This window comes from Ptychodera flava, chromosome 7 (genome assembly GCF_041260155.1).
Source record: "Ptychodera flava strain L36383 chromosome 7, AS_Pfla_20210202, whole genome shotgun sequence".
Classification (NCBI taxonomy): domain Eukaryota; kingdom Metazoa; phylum Hemichordata; class Enteropneusta; family Ptychoderidae; genus Ptychodera; species Ptychodera flava.
The window spans coordinates 42903256-42929897 of NC_091934.1; the positions used below are offsets into that span (position 1 = coordinate 42903256).

The 26642-nt window shown below is 37.1% G+C and overlaps 1 protein-coding gene and 1 long non-coding RNA gene across 2 annotated transcripts in view; both read right to left on the reverse strand.

The window, feature by feature from the left end:
- LOC139137614 (uncharacterized) overlaps positions 1-19139 on the reverse strand; it is a 58936-nt gene extending 39797 nt beyond the window's left edge. The window contains exon 1 of the long non-coding RNA XR_011553417.1: positions 18835-19139. This is a non-coding gene — a long non-coding RNA (uncharacterized lncRNA). The remainder of the gene's footprint in view (positions 1-18834) is intronic.
- Positions 19140-26196: 7057 nt separating this feature from the next.
- LOC139137615 (5-hydroxytryptamine receptor 6-like) overlaps positions 26197-26642 on the reverse strand; it is a 1482-nt gene continuing 1036 nt past the window's right edge. The window contains exon 1 of the mRNA XM_070705808.1: positions 26197-26642. This exon is cut by the window's right edge and continues 1036 nt beyond it. Coding sequence (XP_070561909.1) covers positions 26525-26642 — 118 coding nt within the window. The 3' untranslated portion in view covers positions 26197-26524.

The following is a 26642-nucleotide window of genomic DNA, read 5'->3' on the forward strand; positions in this document are numbered from 1 at the left end:
CAAATTTTGCGATAAAGTTCTATAGGCATATCAGCAATGATATGGAATAGAAAGACATTTTTTAACGCTGTTATCATAGGATTCGAGGAGAAAATGTCCGTTTCCTATCACTTTGGGGTGCATGTAACACTTTTTTCTGCATTTGAGAATATCGTGTCACACTTTGTGACTTTGTGACAGAAAATGAAAAGGAAGGCAGTTTATTTTATGATTTAAATTATTATGGGTAGCGATTTTGGCATACATTTAACACACAATTCAGTATTTACCGATTTGACGTGCGTCATACAATCAGGAATTACTTAGTAACAACTCGCATTTATGCTTGGAGAATCTTTTCAATAACTCCCTCGTAAATTTTACTTTTAATCGGCACAGTTCAATAACGATGAACGTCTTAGTGTGCGAGTCACCGTGCACCCAGACCAGCATAGGGCACAAATTTGACTCCCTCCCTAGCCGTGCCTAAAAAACAGATCGTTTGTTGAAGGACCAGTTCTGTTGTCCGAGTGAACCCTAAATAACCACGTATATATTTACGGGTGTATGTAATGAACGAAGTATGTGCATTCACGGTTAACCCTCCGCGGAGGTTACAAATACAATACACATACACATGCTCAGTCTCAAAATACCTTTGGATACGAATTTGAAGAGTTTCCCTGGGGTCGCTAGCTATATGGTTTATCCAAAACCTTAATTCAGATGACTCCAAGGTCGCTAATTATAAATATGCCACGCTCTCTGTATCTATTAATATTTTCTCTCACGTTCTGTCGCAAATTACAGTGCTTGGCAATGGGCAAAAGAGCGTTAAGGGATGACCACGAAATCGCAAACGAACGCACAAAGCATTCGTTGTCAATATTGGAAATAGTGTACCCTCCTTTTCTCATAGAAAACTGATGAACCGTAACATACCAGACTGTGCAGCAAAATGAGATTTTTTATCTTATCTGATCATGCACAGATGGACGACAAACGTATCACTAGGAGAGAATATGAAATTCGGAAACACAAAACAATACACCACGCCATTTATTCTCTGACTGGTGAAAGAACACAGACTGAGAGGCTGTTCTGTTCTCATGAATTTTCAACATGTACAAATGGACTGTAGTAAAGGTTTTCTTGCAGAATCGAATTCTGCGAAAATCAATTAAACAACGCATCTCCCTCAACCCTGCACTATCAGTGGAGTACATGTATATCTAAATCCTTGGACACGCATACGCTCACTCGTAGTTATAAGAACAGGTGACCTCGTTGAATAACATCGTCTTCCGTTACTCAAGAAATCATTCGGCATTTATGAAGATAAATTAAAGTGAAAGGGTATTTGGCGCAGAATTTGATCAATCTCAGAATGCCCAAAAGAATTGAGATCTGAGATTTAGCACGACGTTGAAACCCTTGCTTCTAAATATGCCCACGGTATATTTGCTACTGTTTTGTCTTGAAAGATGACTCTATCGAATTAAACGTGATAGCACTTAACGGAAGCCGATACTAAATGTATTATAATTTTTGCAATTCTCTAGTTTTCAGTATGTACAATGTAAAAACAGCCTTTCTTTCTAAAGTAATGTACAAAAAAGAGACAAAAACAAGAGTAATCTCATTATAAATCAATTTACGATAAATTACATTTACAGGTAAATTCAAGGTAACAAATTAAGAAAATCGTGCTGTATGTTTTAATGTTTAATTTCTCCCTGCTGGTAGAAAAATTAGAATATGATTCAAAGTATCTTAGACTAAGTGTAGCTTGTTTGTCACCATGACAACGTGACCTTCTCTTGGATGTCGGCAAATCAAAGATAGCATTGTTACTTGATCAGGTCTTCTGAATGCTTAAGCAATTTGCTACAATCGTTTAAACATCTGGGTTCATCGGTAAATGTGTATATCGCTGGCACACATTGCAGGCTGTTCCCCATGACGGTTTTGATTGCTGCACGCCGTGTGATTATGACCATGGCAACCCTTCACATACCTCGCAAAGTCTCAAGAGAAGGAAAATGCTAGTTTGAAGTTTGTAAAACTTCTAAATTTAGTTGTATTTATATGCCAAAGTATGCATAAGTGTCCAATTAAACTATCAGTACCCAGTAATTGACGACACAGGGAGATGTAAACATGTATGACCAAAACCCTTCTCGCAAGTATTGAGACTCAGCCTTACATTAATGAATACGTAAAATGACAACAAATGTTGAGAATCAAAATGAGGGCAAACGTCACATTGCATGAATAATAGCGAATATTCGACAATATGTACAGTATATAGTATATAGATGAAAAACGGAAAATATATATATATATATATATATATATATATATATATATATATATATATATATATATATATATATATATATATATATATATATATATATATATATATATATATATGAGTTCATAGATTTTCTCCCCTCCCAGCTGTTATGGGTGATACAGGATGGAGTTCATGTAGACATCGTAGATTTCTTAATATGTCGAGATTATGGAAACATTTGACTAATTTAGATGAACATAGAGTAACCAAGAGAGTATTTCTGTGGGATTATTCCCTGAATTACAATAATTGGTACTTAGAAATATGTAAAATCATAGATGGTATTGATTTGCATAAAGATGTGGTTTTTAACTTGAATATTAATGTAATTAAGGAGAAAATTTTGCGTAAAACCTGTGAAACGTGGTTGGAGAATATTAACCATAAAGCGAAACTGCGATCTTATGTTAAATTTAAGTTAAATTACAAAGTGGAAAAATATGTAACGCTTAACTTAAGCCGAAGTCAACGGTTTTTAATTGCTCAGTTGCGTATGGGTATACCCTACCACTTCGTATTGAAACAGGTAGATTTAGACGCGAACCACTAAATGATCGACTTTATAGATTTTGTAACATGAATGTTATTGAGGATGCAAGTCATTTTCTCTTTGATTGTTACCAATATGATGAAATACGTCAACAACATCTTGATCAAATATTGACGACTATTCAAGGGATGAAAAATGAAGAGAAGTTGGAACATCTTTTTTTTCTGGTCCAGTAAGACAGCTTGCAAATTTTGTTGAAAAGGCGTTTTATAGAAGGAAGGAGATTTTGTATGTTTAAATTTGATACAATTCACTTGTATAGATTATCTATCAGTTCCTCACTTTCTGTTATTGTACTTGCTAAGATGTAAATGGTAACTTATAAGTCCATAGAGCTGGGCAACTTGAGAGTTGCAGATCACAATGATAAATAAATACTACTACTATTACTACTACTACTACTAAACACACACACACACACACACACACATATATATATATGTGTATATATATATATATATATATATATATATATATATATATATATATATATATATATATATATATATATATAGTCTGAAATGGAATTTGCATCGACAGGTGTATACGGTTACGAAAGTGATGTGACTCAACATCAATAATTATCATCATGAAGAATGCAGATACCGCGTTCTGTTAACAGTCAAAGTTTACAGTTGATTTGCTTGATCTTGAGTCCTACTTGTATCCGACCGGTTTAATCATGGACTTCTTATTTGTTTTGTTTTTTCGATATAGAAATGGGACTTGTGAACAAAAGCCATGAGATATGTCGATTAGATAAGTGGAGGTCGATAACCCCAGCCTGACATTTACGGAGAGAAAAGATTATTCTGTCGAGGCCGTTCGAAAGATATCCTGTGATATTGTTTCGATGCACACGAATTCGTAAACATGCAGCATGCGTCAGTACAACGTACATTCTTCCAGATCGAAACAGGCATGCATATTCGTGTAAGTAAACTTACTTAATAAAATGCTGGACTCTTAGGTCAAGGTCATCAGGTGGCAACTTAGGGTGTCCCCGACATTGAACTTATTTCAATAATTAAAAATGGCTTGGGTACATTTATATTATTAACTATTAATAACGTTAACTTTCGAAGGACAAATATCAACGAGCATTAAGCCGTAACAGTTGCTATCACACAGTCTGACACGCCCTTATTGCTGAGTATTAAACTCTGTAAAAGGTACAAGTTCAATGTATTATTACATTTGCTTCGGTACAAAGGGAGACAAGCTAAAAAATTTAGAATTGTAAAAATTATTGTCATCTTGAACGTAAAACTAAAACTACAGGCAGAGCGATTAGCTTACTGTGATTTGCAAAACTAGGACATAATTTTGAAATTTTAAAATCTCTTCAAGACATCATGCATGGTTGACTGCATGACGGCTAATTCTCGCAACAAATGCGGAGTCCGCAATGTCCTAGCATAGGTTTTGTTAACCTTTTGAGTGCTGTAATTTTTCCCGCCAAAATGTTAGTGCAATATTTTACCAATTTGTATGAATTTTTCTGTAATTGTTTGATAATTTTCGACTAACGGGACACAACTTTTTGTTGGTTACATTTTTTTCTTAAAAGTTAGGAAAAATCTTAAAAAACATTGTCTGGATCTTAAAAAAATTGTCTGCATTATATTTATAAAGGTGACAAAAATTGACTTTGGCACTCAAAGGGTTAATACTATGATGCTGATCTTTTAGTGTTGACACTATCGAATGTAACTGATTTTACTTGGGGTCTATATATCACGATTTCTATAAGAGGAATTAAGCGATCAAAACTACACATCCGTGTCCAGTGATAAAATTTACAAGCACAAAACATTTATTTTGATTTATTTACTCTTAGAAATTTTTTTCAAAATCGTACTGAATAGTAAATATTCCGAAGAAAAGCACGACGCACCCCGTTTAATTTGTTAGGTATATTATTTTTGCCTCCGAGAAATTGGAAAAATCCTTTGACAGAGCGTATGTTTAAAGTGCACATTGTAAAATTAACTGCGCAGCCATTTTTAAATTTTACGACCACATCTCGTCATAAATGTGACATAAAATGGTCATAAGTGTATTCTGTAATTATCCATATTTTTATGACAACTTCAGCTTCTGATGACTTTCAGAGATTTTAGTGACTCTTATACCGGTAGCAGTGTCTAACGACGACTGACGTTTGAACTACGACAGTTTTCATCTTTCATTGTTGGCAACAGAAATGAAACTTAGATAGAAAATGTATCAAAAGTTGCAACAATGAGAGATTACTCGTAATAGCATCCATGGTAAATCTACAGGGTGAGCATTATGCTGGGTCATTAGACTCTTCTATACAGACACAAGGCAGTAGTAATGTTGATGTTAGTATTCTTTAGACCAAACTTCAACCCGTTTGTACGAAACAAAAATGTGCAACAACTGTAGCCATACCTTTCAAAATACCTTTCCTTTGATTCATGCAATCTTACCTCATCTAAACGTTGTATAAGACGAAAGTCACCTTCAGGCAGGAAATTAATACTGCTCTCTGACTGACCGAGATCGACTGAGTCCAGCTGTGCAAATATGTAGTTGCTTAATTAAAGTAGTAGCCTACAGGATTAATAATTATCTCTGCCCGAATGATAATCTGTGGGATTTTGGCCAAAAATGAAGTATTGGATGTGATAGGGTCATAGAGTTCTATTCTGTGTGGCTGCATTATGATCAATTAATCAATTCTCCCAAATGCCTTGAGACTTCTCTAAGTATTTCATCGCATATAACTTGAAATAATGCAATTAAGTGTCTTTAATCTGTCTGAAAGACTGTGAGATTGACAAGCTGGCGTGTTTTGATGTGATGAACTCCCTTCTATGACACTTTCAGTACGTCAATCACACCTTCATTTTTTGTGTTACTACAGAAAAGCATCACTTTGAAAAAATTGCGTTCCTTAAATGAATTTTCCGAGACGTCAAGGGAAATTCATTAACCATGTGAGGTAATAAAAGTCTCTGAAATGGATGGCTGATGATCCTATTAGATGCAATTGCCATGACAAGCTGTCCTACTGGGAATAGATGTCGGGTGTAATAACAAACACAAAGTACTTCGCCAATCTGAGGTATCATACTGCCAGATATTCCTATGGTTTAAATAAGCGCAGAATCTGCACCATTGAATTCATGTATCTCTGCAGGTCTATTAACTGACTGTCACTGTAGGATTTCGTGATTAAAATTGGTGTATTAACATCAACTGATAATGTGCAGCGCATTCAATTGTCGAGGTATACAGACCCCGACCCAAAATTAGTACAAATTTGCCCGACGTATCCCATGACGTGTAATGGCGTTTTCGCAAAGTTATAAGCATATACATGTACAATCAAATGGAGTTATCGAGAGAACTTACTACCTTCTTGCTGTTGAGTAATGTATTGTTATCGAATGTTCATGAAATCCATGGACAAATTTTTGTAAGAAAGCAGAGTACCTGTACATGTACTGACGATTTCTGTCTTATTTAGCGAGCGATATTTTGGAGACACTATAGTCATGAAGACTTAAGAGGCATGTCAAGGTACGTCAACGATTAGCCGACGGGAAGTCAAAATGGCGTCTGGGATTTCGCATCTTATTCCAGTCTGAATGCTTCCTGAAGAGTGAGATTTGTACCTAAAGAAAGGCGACCTGAACATCATTATCTAGTGGGATATGGCGAATTAAGATCTTGTGAAAGCTTTATTCCCGAACTGCTCAGGGCCTATCACAAGGGGTGGAATTACTCTATTTACAGAGGCTCCACTCTCGGTGCCGTTTTATACTGAAAATGTATGGTACTAGTTCATGAAGGTGAATTTTGCAATGCTAATAGATTGCTGCAGTTGCGCTTTTTGAACGCAGCAGATTTGAAATGTGCATATCGTATTTTAAGCGGTGTGTCCAACCGCTTTAAAATATGAATTTGTAAAAGGGGCTTCAGGCGGTCTCATCAGGCTGTCATAGAAATGGTCAAAGTTGACATGCGTAAGAATAAATATTACATGACCATATAGAAAATTTAGATCACCAAGCTTTACGGGTAAAAGACAGGAATTTTGTCCATCATTTTCAGTCTTATACAGAATGGTCCGAATGTCAGAGTCTACAGCAATCGTCAGTGTGCGGTAATCTTTCTCATAGTAAGGTTATCAATGCGTGGTTATAATGTGTTAGAAATATAATAAATGGTCTTGCTTAATGTGCGACTGTACCGAAAGAACACTAATGACGCCAACGCAAAACTTTAATTAGTGCGAGTACACGAGATAAGATGATACTCACAAGCAATTTGAAGATTGCACATGCACAGCAATTTCGTGCTGAGGTCGTACGTAATACGTTGAGAACTATTTTGAGTGCTTACCTATGTGAAATATCATATATCATGCACCTAGGCAGCTATCGAGATCAACACTGTAAATACGTAGACTCTGAAATATGTATTAATAATCGTAAAATTTGCCCACAAAATAAAATGGAATGAAACGATGGAATCCTGATGTATACGATTAATCATGTACTTGAGCGACAAAGACCTAAAGATGTCCCTGAAAGAGTTCCATTAATCTGAATATTAAGAGGTCAAAGATTTCAGTGGGTCATAACTGCGCGGTAATGTTAACTGACGTCAATTCAAACACAGTGTACACCTTTTTGTCTATGTATCAGAACGATTACCCCTGAACAGTTGGGGTTAAGTCATAGGTTAGGATAAATGTCTGGCAAGCCAAAATACAGAGGTACCAGTCCTTCAACCTTTACATAAACACAATGTGATAGCCAAATAGCAATTGATTTGAAATGCTCTGTTCACCAGTGAAAAAAAATGAAAGATGAATAACTTACTGGTGAAATGATACTGGGTATTCGCAATCCAAAGATCTTTGGCTAAAGACATACCTTTCAAGCAGGACTTTTAAGATATATATGAAATTTTTATGGAAGTTCGGGGAACACGAGAATGACATAATTTTTTTTTTATTTATTTAAATTATACCTTATCATATTATAGCTGAAATTTGTGACGTCATACCCTCAGATTATCACCGATAATGTATCAGATTATCCAACATTGTGGCTCAAGATGTTTCTACATCTACAATTTCACTGGCATCGCCAAAACTAGAAAATAATAGCAATAAAGTACCCCTCCCGGCCCATTATGGACTCAAGCAAACTTTGCATTCCATAATGTACCAGCCGTTGTTGTGCAAAGTTTGCTTTCGTCCATTATGGGCCCGGACGGGGTACATTATTGCTTAACTATTTATTCATTACTATTCAAGGCTGAGACTTTCTTCTGTCTTCAAACGATTCCCACAATAAAGCAGTACTTTTCTTTAATCCGGATCATGTAAGCATCTGGTGAAATGCTCAAAGGAACTCTCTAATGTACGTACACAAAGCATTGACTCATTAACAAACCATTCAGAAATATCTTTGAATAAATCGATACCGTTCTTTACGTTCTATTCGATTCATAATGAACACTCCTCAAGCGTCAGTAATCAAAGAGGCACTCACTTCGAACACTTCTGAAGGAGATTGCGACGATGCGGGTCTTCTTATATGACAAGTTGGATGAGAAAACGCCATTGCCACACACAATACATATTCTGTGACAGCAAGGCAAGCCTGTTCAACATGTATTTTGCCAATATTGGGTACTTAGCATATATTATATATTGACATACGTTGTGACATACGTTCAAAAGGCAGGGAGACGAGCAAAGAGTGTCCCGTGTGTATAGTTAATCATTCGAACTTAATGGTTTATCATTCCCCTGACTAGGCGATGATGTATGGCTCAAAATATAGAGAACGGAAATCCAAATCTTGCCCCTGGGTCTTTTAAAATGCAAGTTGTACTAAACTTACAGCTACGACCATCAATAATGCATGAGTCTCATTGTACTTTTCATCGCTTTAATTAACGGTATACTGACATCTGCCGTTGCAAGTGTCGTCCAACCCATCTAATACTGTTCGATCTACTACATGTATCTCCACATATTACCACATAGGATTTGCTCACTGTAAATCTCATCTTAAAAGTACACACAGGCAGCATTTCTTGAATACTTGTAACAAATTGGTAGAAATAATAGCACCATATGTACAAGTCCGATTGCTACATGTTATTGCATTATTTCAGCTGTAAAAACCAATTTAATATATTGCAAAACATATTTCGTGTCAATAAACTTTACAGTGATTGAAATTTATACTAATATCAAAACCCCTATTGAGTACAGTGTACTCTGGATGTTCCTATTAGGCAAAGGTCCCCTATCATTTGACTGATCTGACATAGATCACAGACGTACAAGCAAGTCTCTCTACGCTAATAAGTTAGAGAATTGTGATTTAGTGGCTGCTTTGCCTAGCAGAGATTTTTGCCATGATAACTAATGCATTCCACACTTCCATGGAAATTGCAAGGGGAATTTCAATGTCTGATGATATTTATTGGTTTACCGAAGAGAGGGTTCACCCAGGGTTAACTTGTTTGATGACATACTTTTTACAAAACTTTTGCAGCGAGAAAGGAAATGGGTTACATGACTCTTTTACAAGAAAAATCGAATTCGGAAGGTCAAGTCTACAACACAGAGTATCCAAAACTAGTGCATGTTACACACGAGCTAATTACTTGTTCAAAGAGGCTCGCATAATTAACGTCACAACTATAAAATTTATTTCAAATGGACAGACAGAATGAGTTTGTTGCCGTGCTTTCTCCTGTCATGTAAAGATCTGTATCAGTGATTTCATTCGATTGGTGCCTGTATAAAGAAAATTCTTACTTCCTCACGATCTCTTATCCTGACTGGGTCATATGTGACGATAAGATTAAGTTTTTTGAAGCCAGAGAGGCAATATCTTGGCTGTACCTTGTCCAGTATGTTGCATATTAACAAAGACTTACCATTTGAATGCTCCTTTAAAGGGAAACAGTCGTCGGAACTGCGCCAGTGCGAGTTTCTTGTTTATATACAATGTATTTCGTGCACGATATCTAGCTGCACCTCATCATCATAGCTGCAACATTTAAATTATACGATGTAGATTATGACAGACATGTTTAACTTTCATCAATCACCATGGTACCTTGGATATAGTGTTTGCATCAATGGGTCCCATACGACCTTTGAGCGCAGTTCCGACGACTGTATCCCTTTAAAAATATACACTGTAGACAGTCATTTTTTAATCTCAGACAACTTCCAGGTTTAACCGACTTAACCTGATATGACGTACTGGTAACTGAACGCCACTTTTTTCAGAGTGGGGATATGGCCGAGCGGTTCTGTCTGTGGCTTCTATGCTAGGTGAATGGCTGCCGTATGTTGTGAGTTCGAACCCGATTGAATACATCGTCTTTTACCTATAGATTTTGCATACCGCTTTTTACTGACTTGGCAGATGGGTGAGTGATAGGCCTGGTAGGATTAGGGGAGCAGATGCTGCTAACGTCTTCAGCGCATTGTCTTTCCTGCAGAAATTGGATAAGAAATCAAACAACGGCAGTTCTAAATTATACATACGCTTAACTCAGTACAGGCTCCACAGAAATGATCGACTATTTGACCTTTTCTTCCAAGCGACAAGCATCTATCTCTACGTCTATGCTGAAAGTAACGAACTGACAGCAAGCTTAGAACGGATCGTAAAATTTCTTATAATAAATAAATATCGCAAAAGTATGGATGATATTAACAGGATTGATCTGCTGTATGTTCTAGTGGAAGGCTTGTTATTCGATTGGCAACTGGCGTATCGGAGTTTTGGTCACATGATTGCCGCAAAGAGTAACTGCATGACTACCGATTCACAAGCAATGTCCTGCAATCTGAACGATGATTAAAACATACGATATGTAACATTTTACGACCAACTGAAGACCGAAAGCGAACTGAGAAGCTCTGAAGCGTCCAAGCTGCTTGTGAAGCCGCGCCAGTCAATCACATGGAATTCACAAGCCATGAACAGTGCAACGTGAAATAACATTGTAAAACTCAGTGGTAAGTCTGAGAGCCCAAGTTCCTAGTTAAAGCGGATATTGTCCTCTGATAAAGGCGAAGAGACATCAAGTTTCATCGCTTTACCTTTCTGTGAAAGTGATTTGAAAATGGTGGTTTCTTTTAAGCAGAGAGGCCTCTTGAAATGGGAAATCTCATACGATAGAGAATCAACAATATTAGATAACAATATAATGTTTTGATTTCTTTATGGACTATATAAGGTCAAAAACACAACTAGTCATTTATACGCAAGCTGATTCTACTAACAGCGTTTGCTTAAACATTGAGTCAGACTCATATTTAAAATCAATGTTAACAATTGCTGTCATTGCAAGCTGACAAAGTTTACACGCTTAGGGGATTCATATACAGGTAGCACATGCCGATCTTACTTAGAGTGTGCACGATTATGTGTCGGTACAACTGAAAATTGTCCCCTTCCCTTTTCGATTAAACACAAACAACTGTGTGCAAAACAAAGGCTGTTAATCGCACGGGTTGCCATGGCGATACATCTACCCTAACCATGTGTTAGCGATGAACATAGGCTCTGGCGACGGCTACAAATCCATGGGAGAAATGACGGCTTGTAAAACTCTATGATAATTTGAACAGACCTTTACACTGTAACTTCAAATATTGTAGATTTTTTGTTTAAGTCAATCTGATATATATATATATATATTATATATATATATATATATATATATATATATATATATATATATATATATATATATATATATATTATATGCATATATATGAGTGTATTACATATATACACATACAAATATATACATAAATACTTGGGTATTTTACATGTGCGTAGTATGTATCTATGTATGTGTGAATCTATGTATGTATTTATGTATGATATATCGATAAGTCTACCCGTCTACATATATATATATATATATATATATATATATATATATATATATATATATATATATATATTATATATATATATATATATATATACCAGGTATGTAGACTCATCTATGAATGTATCCATGTAATATGTATATAGTTAAATTGGTCATGTTTACGTGAAGTATTAGTAAAGAATGGCCATTTCAATATTGCAAAACACCTTGCGGGGGATCGACAATTGCATGTGGCACCCAGGACAAAAACTACTAACACCAAGTTTTCTACCCTAGTAAAAGTTGATCTATTAAAAATCGTTAATAATATATTTACATCTAAAAAGCGCCTGTCTGATATGTAATGTTGAAATGCATCCTTTTGTCTATAATATTATACTTAAGATGTTATACAATTTAAAACTTAAACCTTGCGGTCAGAATAGTATTGTGTTCAAGTTGACCTTTTCTATAAGCAAAAGGCATGTTTGTAGGCAGAGAGAATTGTCATAATCCGAGACAGATGGTGTGATCTTTATAAACAGCTCGACGTGCACAGTGAATCGTCGCCCGAGAGTATTGAACAAGTGAAACACAAAAAGGTATTGATTTATTTAAGTGACTTCTACTCAAACAATATTTTCAACAATTATTTAAACACTGAACTTTTATCACTACATTAAGCCTAGAACGTCAACATGGTGAACCCAATCTGTGGGTTAAAATATGTTGTCTTATTTTTATGAAACGAATAAGTTCAGAAGAATTACCTCTGATTATTGTACACATTTTTTTGTTTCGCTCACAATAAAATATTGACAGCAATTATATTTTAAATATACCACTCCTAATCATGGCAACAACCAATTTTGCCAAACTACCGAATTTATTTCTCTATTTATTTTTTAAATGAGAAATATGATTATATACGTTTACAATTCACTAATATGGCATCTGATGTACACGTATCGAGATTAATGTACAGTGTTATTCCGGATTACTGCGCCTGTCGCGCAATAACAAGACAGTTATAGTAACGGTTACACAGAATGAACTTTACAACACAAGCCGGTGCTCGCAATAGTCATAATTTACTCCTAAACTTTTCATCATTGAAATGGTCTATTGGTCATACCAATTACGCTTTTGTCAAGTTTCCCCTTCTGCGAACAGTAACATTCGTAAAGCTCAATTTGTATCATTGAATCATAGGGGCAAACATATAGATTTTAATATCGACAGGCTTTGATTTGCTTAAATGTTTCTTTGGCCTTTCCAGACTTTCCAGACTTCATCACACAGGCGCTTGGCACATTGCTGGGATAATAACCGTATTTAATATGTAGAGTTGATTATTTAGTAAAAGAATCACCGTACGTGAGATATTAGTGTAGGCCTACATGTTGACTGGCATACCGAGTGGCTGTGGCTGCCTGGCTCGGGCCAGGCGAACGCACTGCATAATCATCAATGTGTAGAATGTCTACATGACTTGATTATTTAATAAAGAATAACGGTACGTGATATTACTGTACATGTCGGCTAGCTTAACCGAGCGGCTGTAGCTGCAGGGCTTTGGCCATGGCCCGGCTTGGGCCCGTTGTCCACTGCTGCACAGACATAAACTCAAGGCGTGAAAGCTTTTCACCGCCTGATTTCATAAATCAGCGAAATTCAGGATCTCTGAGCGTTTTCGGTGATACAAACTGGTCATCGGTCAGGTGGTTGAACAAACAATCGATCGACCGGCCCTTTTGCCTAAAATCATACCTTACCCTATGCTACTGGCAAGAAATCGTCCTGAAATCGGCTGGGCACACCAACCCAGCGCCGGCCATTTTGAATGAGCTGCATGCAATGTATGCGCCTGTGCATACAACCCTTGGCAGATGACGTATTGTCTTTCAATTGCTCTTCTCTCATTGGACGATTTCTTGCCAGTAGCATAGGGTAATGATTTTAGGCAAAAGGGCCAGTCGATCGATTGTTTATTCAACCACCTGACCGATGACCAGTTTGTATCACTGAAAACGCTCAGAGATCCTGAATTTCGCTGATTTATGAAATCGGGTGGTGAAAAGCTTTCACGCCTTGAGTTTATGTCTGTGCAGCAGTGGACAACGGGCCCAAGCCGGGCCAAAGCCCTGCAGCTACAGCCGCTCGGTTAAGCTAGCCGACATGTACAGTAATATCACGTACCGTTATTCTTTATTAAATAATCAAGTCATGTAGACATTCTACACATTGATGATTATGCAGTGCGTTCGCCTGGCCAGAGCCAGGCAGCCATAGCCACTCGGTATAATGCCAGTCAACATGTAGGCCTATAGACCTACACTAATATCTCATGTACGGTGATTCTTTTACTGAATAATCAAGTCGTATATAGACATTCTACATATTAAATACGATTATTATCCCAGCAATGTGCCAAGCGCCTGTGCTTCATCATCAATGATTTGAAGCCAAGCTATTTTGACAGACTGCGATAAAAACTTACAAATTCAGGTCATTTTGCTTCCCCATGTTTAAAAAATCTAAGAAATTATGCCCCTTTGTATAAAACAGGGCACAGAAATAGTACATTCAGTATTTCACTTCTGTATTTGCCCTGATACATTTCAATGATGTGTGTATAGGTCGAACAATGACAGAGTATTTTTAGAAAAAAGTAGCCGGTGTCCGGGTTATTGATAATATATAATACACTATCCTATTGTTCGTGGTCTCGCGATCGTTTGTATGATGTTTGGACCCGCGTCAGATAATTACATCCAAACCATTTCAATAGTTGTCGCAAAACTGTATTGCTACTCTGCAGGTAGATGTATCCACACAATCGCGGTTCTATGACGTTCGATTATTGCTAATAACCAAACTCATAGGGAGCCCTTATGGTGTATGTCGGGGATCGGTAAAGCGTGAACTTATACGAGTTTGAAATTTGAGTTTAGGTCGACAATTCACCACATTCATTCAAAATCAATTAATCAGAATGACCCGACCGAATTTCTATGACAGAGGACGAGTAAATATCAATGAACTGGAGTATAGAAAGCGTGCACTATATATCCGCTTAGACATTGAAATGGAAATGATGGGATCTGTCCATCCCCCCCCCCCTCCCCGATGATCTGCATGTAATCTCTTTCTATAATCGTATGTGTACTAAGGCAATCACACATATATGTGGTGGATGTAAAAGCGTACAACCAGCATTCCAATGACATCTAATGTGTATTTTGCGCTAAAGAAATATCCACGTATTATATCAATAGTGCAAACTTCTTGTACTGCTTCTCCGACACAAGGTGATTTGGAAAACATTTCGCGAGCGTCACTGGCAGTCATTTCAGCCTTACTGCTCACAACTTACCGCTAGCGGGATTCAAAACAAAAAGTGACAGGGCAACAAATAATTCAGCACGCGATCGTCCGCACCTTTAATATTTGATGAGCATTCTGTTCCCCTGTCCTTGCGACTGAGATGCCTCGGGCACCAATCCAACGCAGGATATAATGATTTTCTTCGATTCCCGACAAAGATTGCCATCGTCAAGTACCGTCTCAAAAGAATAGAAATGCCGGGCTCACAATACACCTTTGGGAAGTCACAAGAGTGCCTGAGTACCGATGTGAGGCAGTCATGGCCATGACCTATGACACGGTGCACCATTAAAACGTACATTTTACAGTGCGCTTTATAGCGAATTCTTATATATTCAACAATCTCATGTTAACGTACTATTACGGCTTCAGTGAAATTGCACGTCTACTCTACTTCAAATAATGTATAGCTGACACTCCTATTAAAATTTGTATTTTTTTAATAGTTAACGATTGTAACATCTATTAGAATGAGCGTATAACGTGTTAATGCTATCCACAACGTAGGTTCTATTCAGACACTTTATGTATTTAAATTCACACGACGTCGCTACAAAAAGGGAAAGAAATGTATGTATGTTCTGAACGAAGCAGACGGGTAATAGCCTGCAGCATATAGATTACAGAAATTACGCTGATAATGATCGCTGATGAATAGCAATGTACTGCGCTATTAAACGAGGGATCGAATAAAAACCACTGACGAAGTGATAAAAAGTTGCTCTTTGTTTTGCCAGCCGTGACTGAAGGAACATTTGGTGCGATTTCAGTTGAGCTGAATACTTGACGTTCGTGTGACCGACATTCAATAATGGAGTGTTGTCATGTATAGTACAGCGAAGAATGTCGGCCGTCATGCATTTCTGACATCCTGTCTTATTGAACAGATAGGAAGTGAACTTTCATTGTGTATTTATGAGGTGTCTGGGAAGACGATTTACGCTGATGCTAAATCGCTGCATGATTCACGATAGAATAATTGATCCCACGGTAAACGGCCTGACTTGTTTGCATTTCAGTCACAAGGCTTTGCAGATTCCTGAAATGTTTGGCGTTGTCGTGCATTGCGCGCCACTTTACTCAACATTAATTATTAATAAAGTCCGAGACGATGGCTTCGGCAAATTGTAGAATTAGATTACGCTTTACGGGTTTTCAAACAGTGCGTGGTATATGACGTCAACGATGACGCTAGCGTGTCAAGAAGGGGACAAAATCTCGCTACGGTCAAACACAGGTACCTACATCGGTCATGTTTAATGTGTCAAACATTGCTTGATCTTCATTTCGTAGTAATGGAGCTGGGCACCACCTCTTAGAGTGAAATGTAGACGGCAACCAGAAATTGGTAATTGAATAATTGTGGATCCCGTCTTTATAAATAGAAACCCATAACTCTTATTTTGTAGTTTGATATTTCAGTTCGACGTGACCTTTGACCGATGGATTACAAGGTCAATCCCTTACCGGAGACTATTCTAAAATAGTAACAGTTGCACAAAAAATTCGATGACATGGATGTCTTTATAAAAGGCAGCAGTATGATATTACATGTAGAACCAATATGCAAGGTAGTTATTGCTTAATACATGGACTTAATTTAATATTCGTTGATAATTAAGATTTAATGAAGTTGGTCCCACAACAAAAGCACTGATATTTTATTTTCGAAGGCTTGTTGCTTTGTAAACAGGGGCTAGAACTTGATTATTTTTTATTATGATTAATGTGACGGAATTAAATCAATGGCGTTGTCTTTCTCGACGCAACACAGTCGATTTTGACATCCATCCTGTGTATTTAATCGTTGTGTGTACGCACTCAAAGTTCAACGTTCAGTAATTCGATGTGTTTTAGGACATGAAACTCCCGCCGTTTTACTACTGTATATGCATACTTGCCCTACCTCAAGTTAACTCTATTTTCTATAAAAGAATTGGCATAGGGTAACACGGTGTCCTGTTTGAGAGAGACAGGCGATTTTTGGTTTACTACATGCAGGCATAATTTATAGCTGGCGTCTGATTGCCTATTTTTGTGCAGCATGTTCGGCTGATCGCTAGAATGAGCAACCGGATGTTTCCCTGTGTGATCAAAGCGTCGGCCAATTTTTATGTTCAACTATTCTCGTGTGCAACAAGCCTTCCACCACATAATTCGCTCATGACAACGAATTCGCATGCGATCACATTAGCTTCAATTTGATTGTAGTAGAATTGAGTTCGTCAATGGGAAGATTGTACCGGTGAATTTTGTTCTCTTTCATTTAAATTATTTATATGACGACCAAATGCGGTGTATTTTGAGTAGACTTTTTTGTGAATCAGAATTTTCATTTAAAGCGAAGTATGTCTGATAAACCAAGCTTTTAGTTCCATTGTGTTTATTTTTAATATCACTGTGGGTAAATAAGAGCCCACCGGGTGTCGTAAGCGCATGTGTGTGTAATAAGATTAATATATGATAGTGCTTCCACCATGGTTTGAAATCGTTTTCTTCATTTTTGTCATTTCATATTCGAATCAAAGGTCATATACTCATCAGAGTTGCATAATGCCTCCGGAGCGGCAAATCACTTGGATACTGCCATCGGCAATGTTGGAAAGGCAGGCGAAAGATGCGAGAGCGATGATATTAACCCTTAGTCGATACACGAGGTTTGACATCTATAGGGATATTTGCGGCAGTCGCACGAATTAAAATATGTGTGCAAATATGTAGAAATTCTGTTCACTATTTCACTAACAAACATTACAACACAAAAAAGATGTGACGTTGGCTTTCTATTAATTATTTTATTATCAGAGTAAATAGTGTAGGGTAGTTCAATTACATGTAAACCTAAGTGGACAAAATATTTGAATGTCTGTATAAGGCTGCACGGCACATTGATGCTGGTGGGAAATTGGTTTGAATTTAATTTGCCTTCCCTGCTCCGTTTTTTAGACAACGTATGGAACATATATATTACGGTCTTATGCTCATTCAGTTCTGCTGTTTTGATTTAATTGTGTCTTAAATTAAAATCTTTGATGTAAAATTCCATTTACATGTAATAGGCAAGGATGTTATCAGTTTTTATTTTACATTTAAGTATTTTTTTTTTCACTTGCACCGAGCTCAATCAGCGCTGTGCTGTCCGCCAACTGATACTCGCCCACCAACGCACAGTGCAATAACAAAGGTATATGTATTTATATCCCATATGCTGACAGCGCTGCTATACAATACAATCAATGCAAGATCTCTACCATGCACCAGGGACTCGCCACAGTGATACCATTAACACACTATTATTTTTTGGCGCCTATTCTCATCGACATTCAGAACTTTTAGTCGTAGGGGTCACCACATTTCATGAAGTCGAGCGCAGTCACAGAAAAAAATTGTTCCTTTTGCACACAGTTTAGACAAGAAGATATTTGGGCATGTACCCCAAAATTTCAAAAGCAGAATTCCCGGGGCAACACTTACTGTACCAGTTTTATCGCAAAGACCTTTAAAATTTCAAACTCGCACAAAAATGGAATGCGTATACGCCACAGACAGCTGCACAATACAAATGTTATTGGTGCAGATTTTATCTGCTTTTTGAATTAGAGATTTGAATATAAACGAGATAGCGTATACAGAAAAAAATATATTCACATTTTACCTGTTCGATGAGTCCACTGGCAAAAGCACCGATTTCTTTTTTCAGCTGAGCGACCGAATCAGTAGCTTTTCGTCCGTGCTGCACTTTCCAGGTATCGCAAACAGCACGGTGTCCTCCACAAAATACGAAATTTCTCTCACCGGCACCCAACCAAGCTGTCACGGTGGCAGTACATGGCTCCTGCAGACCGCTGGCTCTACGAAGGGTCATTCACCAGACCACATGCGGGCATTTACAGTCGCGTCGTCCCTATGACGAATTCGGAGCCGATATGTACAGCAAAATGCTGTCTGCTGTTTGCAGCTGGTGAGCTGAAGAGGGCGATCCTATTCGCCTTGGAGGGGCGCAGCACTGCCGTTCGTCTTGCGAGATTAAAAGTTGAACGAAGTGGATGCATTATGTACAGGGAAAAAGATATTAAATCCTGTTTTTGTAATGCCAAGTAGATAAACAAAACATAACCAAGGTGCCGTATCTTTAAATGCAAATTCAAAATTGTTGCAATAAGTGTCGTTGATGCCGAGACACTGGCCAGACATCAATAGTCAAACATTTTTTCTGGGTCCCTTAAAATTATTAACTGGACAAGACAAGAGGGAATCGCATAAGAGCTTTTCGACCTTTCTAAACTGTGGGATATCTCTTCTCTGTTTGAAAAAGGAATTCGAGAGAAAAATAAAAGAGATTCCCGAACAATGACGGCAATGAATGGCGATAAGAAGGATAGATTGTGTCCTCCGTAATGACAACAAAGCCAAATATGACACACAATACGTACTGTAAGGGTAATATGCAATGAAAGACGATGATGACGATGACGTTGATGGTAATGATGATGATGATGATGATAATGATGGTGGTGGTGGAGGTAATGATGATGGTTTTATAACGTTTTGTCCACCTCGTACCGTTGTCAATAATAAAAAACAATGCACCATGTTCTGATCTTACAGTTCCGTTTGAATTCAAATATTTAGAATGCACATTACACAAAGTATTTCTAATCGACTCTTGCGAGTGCGCTAATGGCAAAAGGCCATTGAGCTGAATCAACTTGCCATTGAAATTGGGTCAAGATTGCCATAAACGAAAGACAACAAATAGAGTACTACGAATACTATCCTAATGCAAATTAACCACTCTCATGGGAAGCACGGCGCAGCTTCATGAAACTTGTTGACTGTGTCCTCTTTCGAGTTAAAACTATATAAACGGGAGAGGATGTTTTACGGTATGCAAGAGCTCTTTTGTAAATACTCCCCGTAAGTTTATCGTTTTATCATTTTAAGTTACGTAAATAATCTTCTGTGGTTCTGCTCCGAGTGTGTGTTATATATCCTCAGGCGGTGTAAAGAAAATTCTTTGTTTGCTGTCCTTGGATTTTTGAAGAACCTACCAGCCAACCAACAAAAAAAACGAACACTAAAAAAGAAAACATAGATCAATCGCATAAACTCTAACCTTCCCATCGGTTTATGGGCCATAAGTATGAAAAATCATCTGTTACATTTACAATGCAGTGTTTCTGGTGCTTTGTAAGTACAGCAAGCATACTTAGAGTTAGGTGTCTGTGAGTCTCAACAAAATTCCATAATAAACAATAGCAATAAACAATATACCAGTACATAATGTACCACATGTACAGTGTGATAGTAATCAACTGGTTGTGTTACGAAGATAGTTTGTTTGTAGGTTTATGCACTAGGTGGTCATAGGCACCAGCAAAATGATTCATTAAAATAACAAGATCTCAATTATGAATACAAAGTATATTTACGACAAATGCAAAAAGACGCAAATTACATATTACGAGGATATTTACGAAGTTTTGAAGAAAACAAAAATATATTTGAATTATGTTAAGAATGATGAAGGTAGTCAACACTTAATGTACGTGATAATTTCACGTAATGGGTTCAATTTTGCAGCGTGTCTCAGTGACATTTGTATATTAATTGTGACATGCAAATTTAGATAAAGACTTGTATTGATGTTTACGATTGGACGTATAATTTTATCTTTAATTCATATCTATCGTATAATCAAAGCCAAGCCTTAAAGATAACGTTTAAATCCCATTCTAAAATAATACCTGTGAGTGTACCTATTAAAATATATAATAAATGCCAAATATTCTGCTTGTCAAGACAGCCAATGCCAAAATGCAATTGCTAATTTTGAAAACTGAATTCTAATCCGGTTTTATAAAATGACCCAATCGTTTTGTAGCAGAAAAAATGTTCAAAGTAAGAGCAACTTCAACTGCGTACGAAATATTTGGAGCATTGAACAACGAACATTTCACCTGCGGTACCTGCTTGCCCTGTTGTAGATCCAATAAGCTTATCGTGATCAATCGCTGATCGCGGAAAAGCTGGGGAAAATTCAGTTCCGTTCCGTATTCGAAGCTAAACCGTTCAAGAATTGTTTTCGATCCGTCTCATATGGAGAACAAAACAATTTCACGCTTTTCCGCCAACTTGAAAACTTTGACGGAGAAACAACTTGTGAAAACAGTCGATCGATCTTACGGTACACTGCAGTCCGCTACATCATGAGGTGCAGATGTACACTTTATACGTAAAGCGGCTGATGTACCCCTTTACGATAGGTAGTCTGATGATATTGAAACGATCATACGACATTCGCATTGTTGCGACATTTAAGTAAACTGCTGCGTGATGGCACTCTGAATGTGTCATTGCGGACAAAGGAAGGGCACAACGCGCCGTATTTCGAGCAGACGATCTGTGTTTGTTTTTCAGATTTCGTCCAAAAACCTACCTGCACGCGGAAGGCAATCTAAGAATTTATTTTACGCCCCCCTTATTTACTTATTACAATGGCATTGCACATACATTCTAACTCGGACTGCTGTTGTCCGTTATTCCTTCTCTTCTCTGTTTATTTTGTCTTTTCCTGATAATTTTAGTTTCAAATAAATGCCTAAGGATCATTGTATCGACATATTTTCCTGTAATACAATTTCTAACTAAAAGATGATTAAGAAGACGCCTCAATTCAGTTTCAAATGCATAGTCAACAGCCAAAATGTCTATTTATAGATGACCCTCAATTGCACATATAATATTGTCCCCACTGCTTGTCACTTTTAAAGATACATTGCTTTTTGTGTCAATAGTCAAGAATCAAGGAATTGATCAAAGTCTGCATCAGTTTTAATTAACGCCTGTACGGGTGACAAGCATACTGAGTAATTACCCAAAAGCGACTTTTTTACATCCAAATGTAGACCCTCTCTCCTTTCTTAATGTCTGTTTTACAGTTGATTGTTAGTTTGTAATTTTCAATCTCGCCTCAGTACAGTCCAAACGACCTTCATGAAACCAGACGCAATACACTGTCAAATCCTAGCACTCGTTGAGGGCGCTCATTCTGCCGTGTCATTTTGTGGTCACGGTGCAAAGACCTCAAACTAGCGCTGCTTTTCGGAAGCTACGATTCTCGAAAGATAAGACATTCGACGACTGCGAGCGCCAACTTTCAGGGGTCGTTGATATTGAGGTCAAGTAAAGATAGCTATTAATTGTGACAAGATAGACTTAAAAGATGATGAACCAGGTTTTACTGATCAGGACAAAGTATACAACATCTTGTCTGGCGCCTGCTGTCATCATAATGTCTTATGATTAGGGGCTGTTAAACTCCGTCTGAAGACTGACTGATCGAGTATTTTGACATTTCAAGATTTGAATTGATTTGGATCTTATGCATAGGATGTTTGGCTTACTCACCAATGACAAAAAAAAATATACAAGGAATTCACATGCTCTTCTCCTGATTATAATTTTATGGAAGCAACAGTGTCTTGTTGTCGTTTTTAATTGGTATTATTTGAATAATGAAATCAATGGTATAGTTTTTATGGAAAGTCTACCGTTTTATTCGTAATATTTGAGATCGCCGTAAACATGTTAAAACAAAATTTATCTTCTATGGACTGTGCATCATTATGAAAGGTTCTTGCGTAGATATGTACAAATGATGTACGGATTTCTTTAAAACATTGCTTCGAGACATGTACAATCGCATCCCGGGACTTTGTGAAGAATCGTGTGATGACGTTTACAAGAAAAATCCTTTCTGTCTTTCCGGATCCTTTATAGAAAGAAAAAAGGTGAAAATACTCTGACATAAAGATGTGCGTTCTTTTGATATATTTAGAAAGGGTTTCGGCAGCATTCAAGCTTATCTTGGAGATTATTTAAATGGAGTACAAATGACTTTGAAAAGTTTATTTTGATACTTGACATTTTACCTTCGCCATTCCTACCCACATGATAGCAGTTGTGCGTTCAAGTGAATGATATTTATATACACAAGTTTCACAATGTGGAAATACGCATATTATCTTTCTATATCAAGATGAAATAAAAGTGATAACGATGCATTCGTTGATGTAAGTTGGTGAATAGGAGTGCATGGGAAAGGCGCCATCTATGTCTGAATACAGCGCGATGATAAGGCCAAGAAAAATAAAAAGTTTGTTTCTCATCCTAGACATATTTCAAAAATGATGCGGTGACGCAGCAACAAGAACGCGCAAAAAACATGAAAACAACATAGGAATGCACGCAGAGATAAATGCACATGCAGCAGTGTTGCTTTAGTATTTTTGTATAGCAACAATTCTGCGGTTTGACTTTAAGTGCAGCAATGCACAGTTTTGACAGCGTAATATAACAGTGACATATGTGTACAGTTCTGAATGAAATGTTAGTGTCAATTATTTTGTTTACGGTTTTGTTTTATACAGCACTGTATTATGCGCTTAGTCGCTTGTTTTTGCGTTTGGTTTTTTTTATTTCCTCATGAGCGGAAAAAGGTTGACACGGCGGGTCTTAATTGACGCGCGCAAGGATGAGAAACAAACTTTTTATTTTTTTACTTGGCCTAACCTTAACAGGCATTGTTGTTGATCGTACACGTTCACTGTCCTTCTATCAATAATACCGAAGGTTCTCTGACATGTCTTCAGATCAAATCAGATTTATCAAGGCGCGTGATAAGATATGTATGTGTATACGTGCCTCAGAGATGGTAGATAACCATATACGAACGCATTTTACTTTAGTTTGAGGAAAAATGTGTTTCAGCGGCCAGACTAAAACTGTCACGTCACCGATAGAATATACTGTTACGAGTCAATTTTCTTTGACTCGGCTAACATTGATATAATTACAACTGATGTTACTTGCCACTGTACCGGAAGGCGAACTGACCGAAGAATATACTTTGATGGACACAGGGGTCTGCAAAACAGATCTCACTGAAAACTGAGCTGGTTTGACATCGTGTGAAAGAGACTGAGTAAGTAAGAATATACCGACACAACAGTTACATATAAGCTCCAACTCACATACCAAAGTCAGTAGAATGCGTTCATAACAGTTCTGACCACTGATCACTTGTTCAACACGACGAACATCTAAAAACAAAAAAGCGTGATAAAGCCGAGGGCGAATAGAGAGGGCGCCGTATAAGATCGGAGAACAGGTTTCTCCTTATGAAATCTCTAGAGTGTCCTATTTAACGTATTGCCCGATAGGTTTTTTTTTTTCTGAAACTGTCTTGATTGTTTTACATAATGGATGACTTTGGACTTTGTATCTTTCATCGTTCTTAGTCACAGCGTCAGTTACTCTACACCACAGAGTAACATCATAGACAGTCTATCTTACTCTGTGTCTACACAGACTTACACTCCTTTTTTCCGATGAAGAATATACATCCCACATTTGTCATTAATCATATTCAAGAGGGGCTTATCACCTCTCCAATTTTTCTATGATTGATGATAGGATTTCATATCAGACAGTGAAAACAGTTGGTGTTATATCTAATACTCCCATTTCCCTTAAAATTTATCAATAGCTTTCAAATTGTTTCAACATAGAAGTAGAAATAGGTACACATTCACACAACCTGGAATGTTTTGTGCTGTATCGATCACAGAGAGATTTTAACTATGAGAATTAACAATATTTTATTACCCAGGTCTATATCTTTCCCAATTCATCATTACGATTGCAATCGAAGAATGCCAACTTTTTCTCTGGAATGGCGACATATATGAGAATTTTACGTATCTAGCAAGAATACCTCCTACATTGCACAGAGATAACATATAGGCCTATGTCCTGCCAGTAACGCACATAAAACATCCTTCATTCTGTAAGCAGTTGCAATATGCAATGGTATGCAAAGCTTTGAGGGTTTTATACTAAATCCTTTTTCAGATTTGCCGGTGCTTTTCCCGGCTGTAACGTCACAAGTAATTTACCATTCTCTTAGACGCTATACCCTAAAAACCCACAAGATAAAATATCAGAGTGTAAGAACTTTAAGATTTAATGAATTCTGAATAAAAAAGTATCATTGCATACGTACGTTATTATTGCTAAACTCTACAAGCTAAATTTTATCATTAATAATATAATGTAGCATTTGGGGGAAAAACTCAACATCACTCTAAATTCTCTAGTTTATTCCTTACCAGTCAAAGTCCAGATAAGTCACCCACACTGATGATGCTGTATATTCCTCCAAGATTTCCATGCCAATTACTGGAGAAGAGTATCCCTTGAGGTCTATGTCCATATATGGAAACGGTAAGGACATCTCTGAAACGCAACTCGACCGTGACGAATTGAAAATATTCATCAATAGATATAACATAACTTCAATCCATGTCTAATAGTTCCTTGCTATTTTTAGATCACACTTACAGTAATCTCCTGTACTATATGCTTCTGAATAATTTCATATCTGCAAGGTTTTAAAGCGAACTGTTTCATGATATAAGCACATACATACATACATACATACATACATACATACATACATACATACATACATACATACATACATACGCACGCACGCACGCACGCACGCACGCACGCACACACACACACACACACACACACACACACACACACACACATACATACATACATACATACATACATACATACATACATACATACATACATACATACATACATACATACATACATACACACATGCATACATACATACATACATACATACATACATACATACATACGTACGTATTACATATGACCATGTGATAACACCCTGTATAGTCAGAAATTACTTTTCCTGTCCTTTTGCAAAATGACTTAAACCTTAACGTTAAAAATAATCATTGACAATAATAAACATTCATGTATTCATTTTCAATTTATTCACTTGGATTGTGTGGATCGTAAATGTAAAAGTGTAAAGAATATTTGATCGACAAAATGTTGTAGTCTATGTTTTAACACGAGCTGCTGGTAAGGGTACACTAATTTTACAAGTAGTAAATGTTAAGGCTTTGAGGCACAGTGAGTATAGTTGCGTTGTAACAGAGCAACGCAACCTCACACTGTTGAACAGATGATATTTTGCTCACTTTTCAAACAATTCGATTTTGATAATTACCATTACATAAATCTACTGTTGCATCGTCTTACTTTTAAAGGTCACAGGAGGGTTACTGTTGTGAGGATGTTTGTGTAAATGATCACAATACCAAAATATTCAAGACATTGTCCATTAAAAGAATTGTCCACAAATGGCGTTGCCATGGAAATGAGTAACACAAGTGGCAGATAAAGATATTGTGTATGTTATCATCAAGAAATACCTGTATGAAAATATGTCTCTATGCACTTTGGACCATGTCGTTGTGGCAATAAAACGATATGTTGTTATGGTTAGGTACGGGCAAACTACCGTCGCAAACAACACTCAGGGTCGCCCTCATTGTGGAAGAGAGCGCC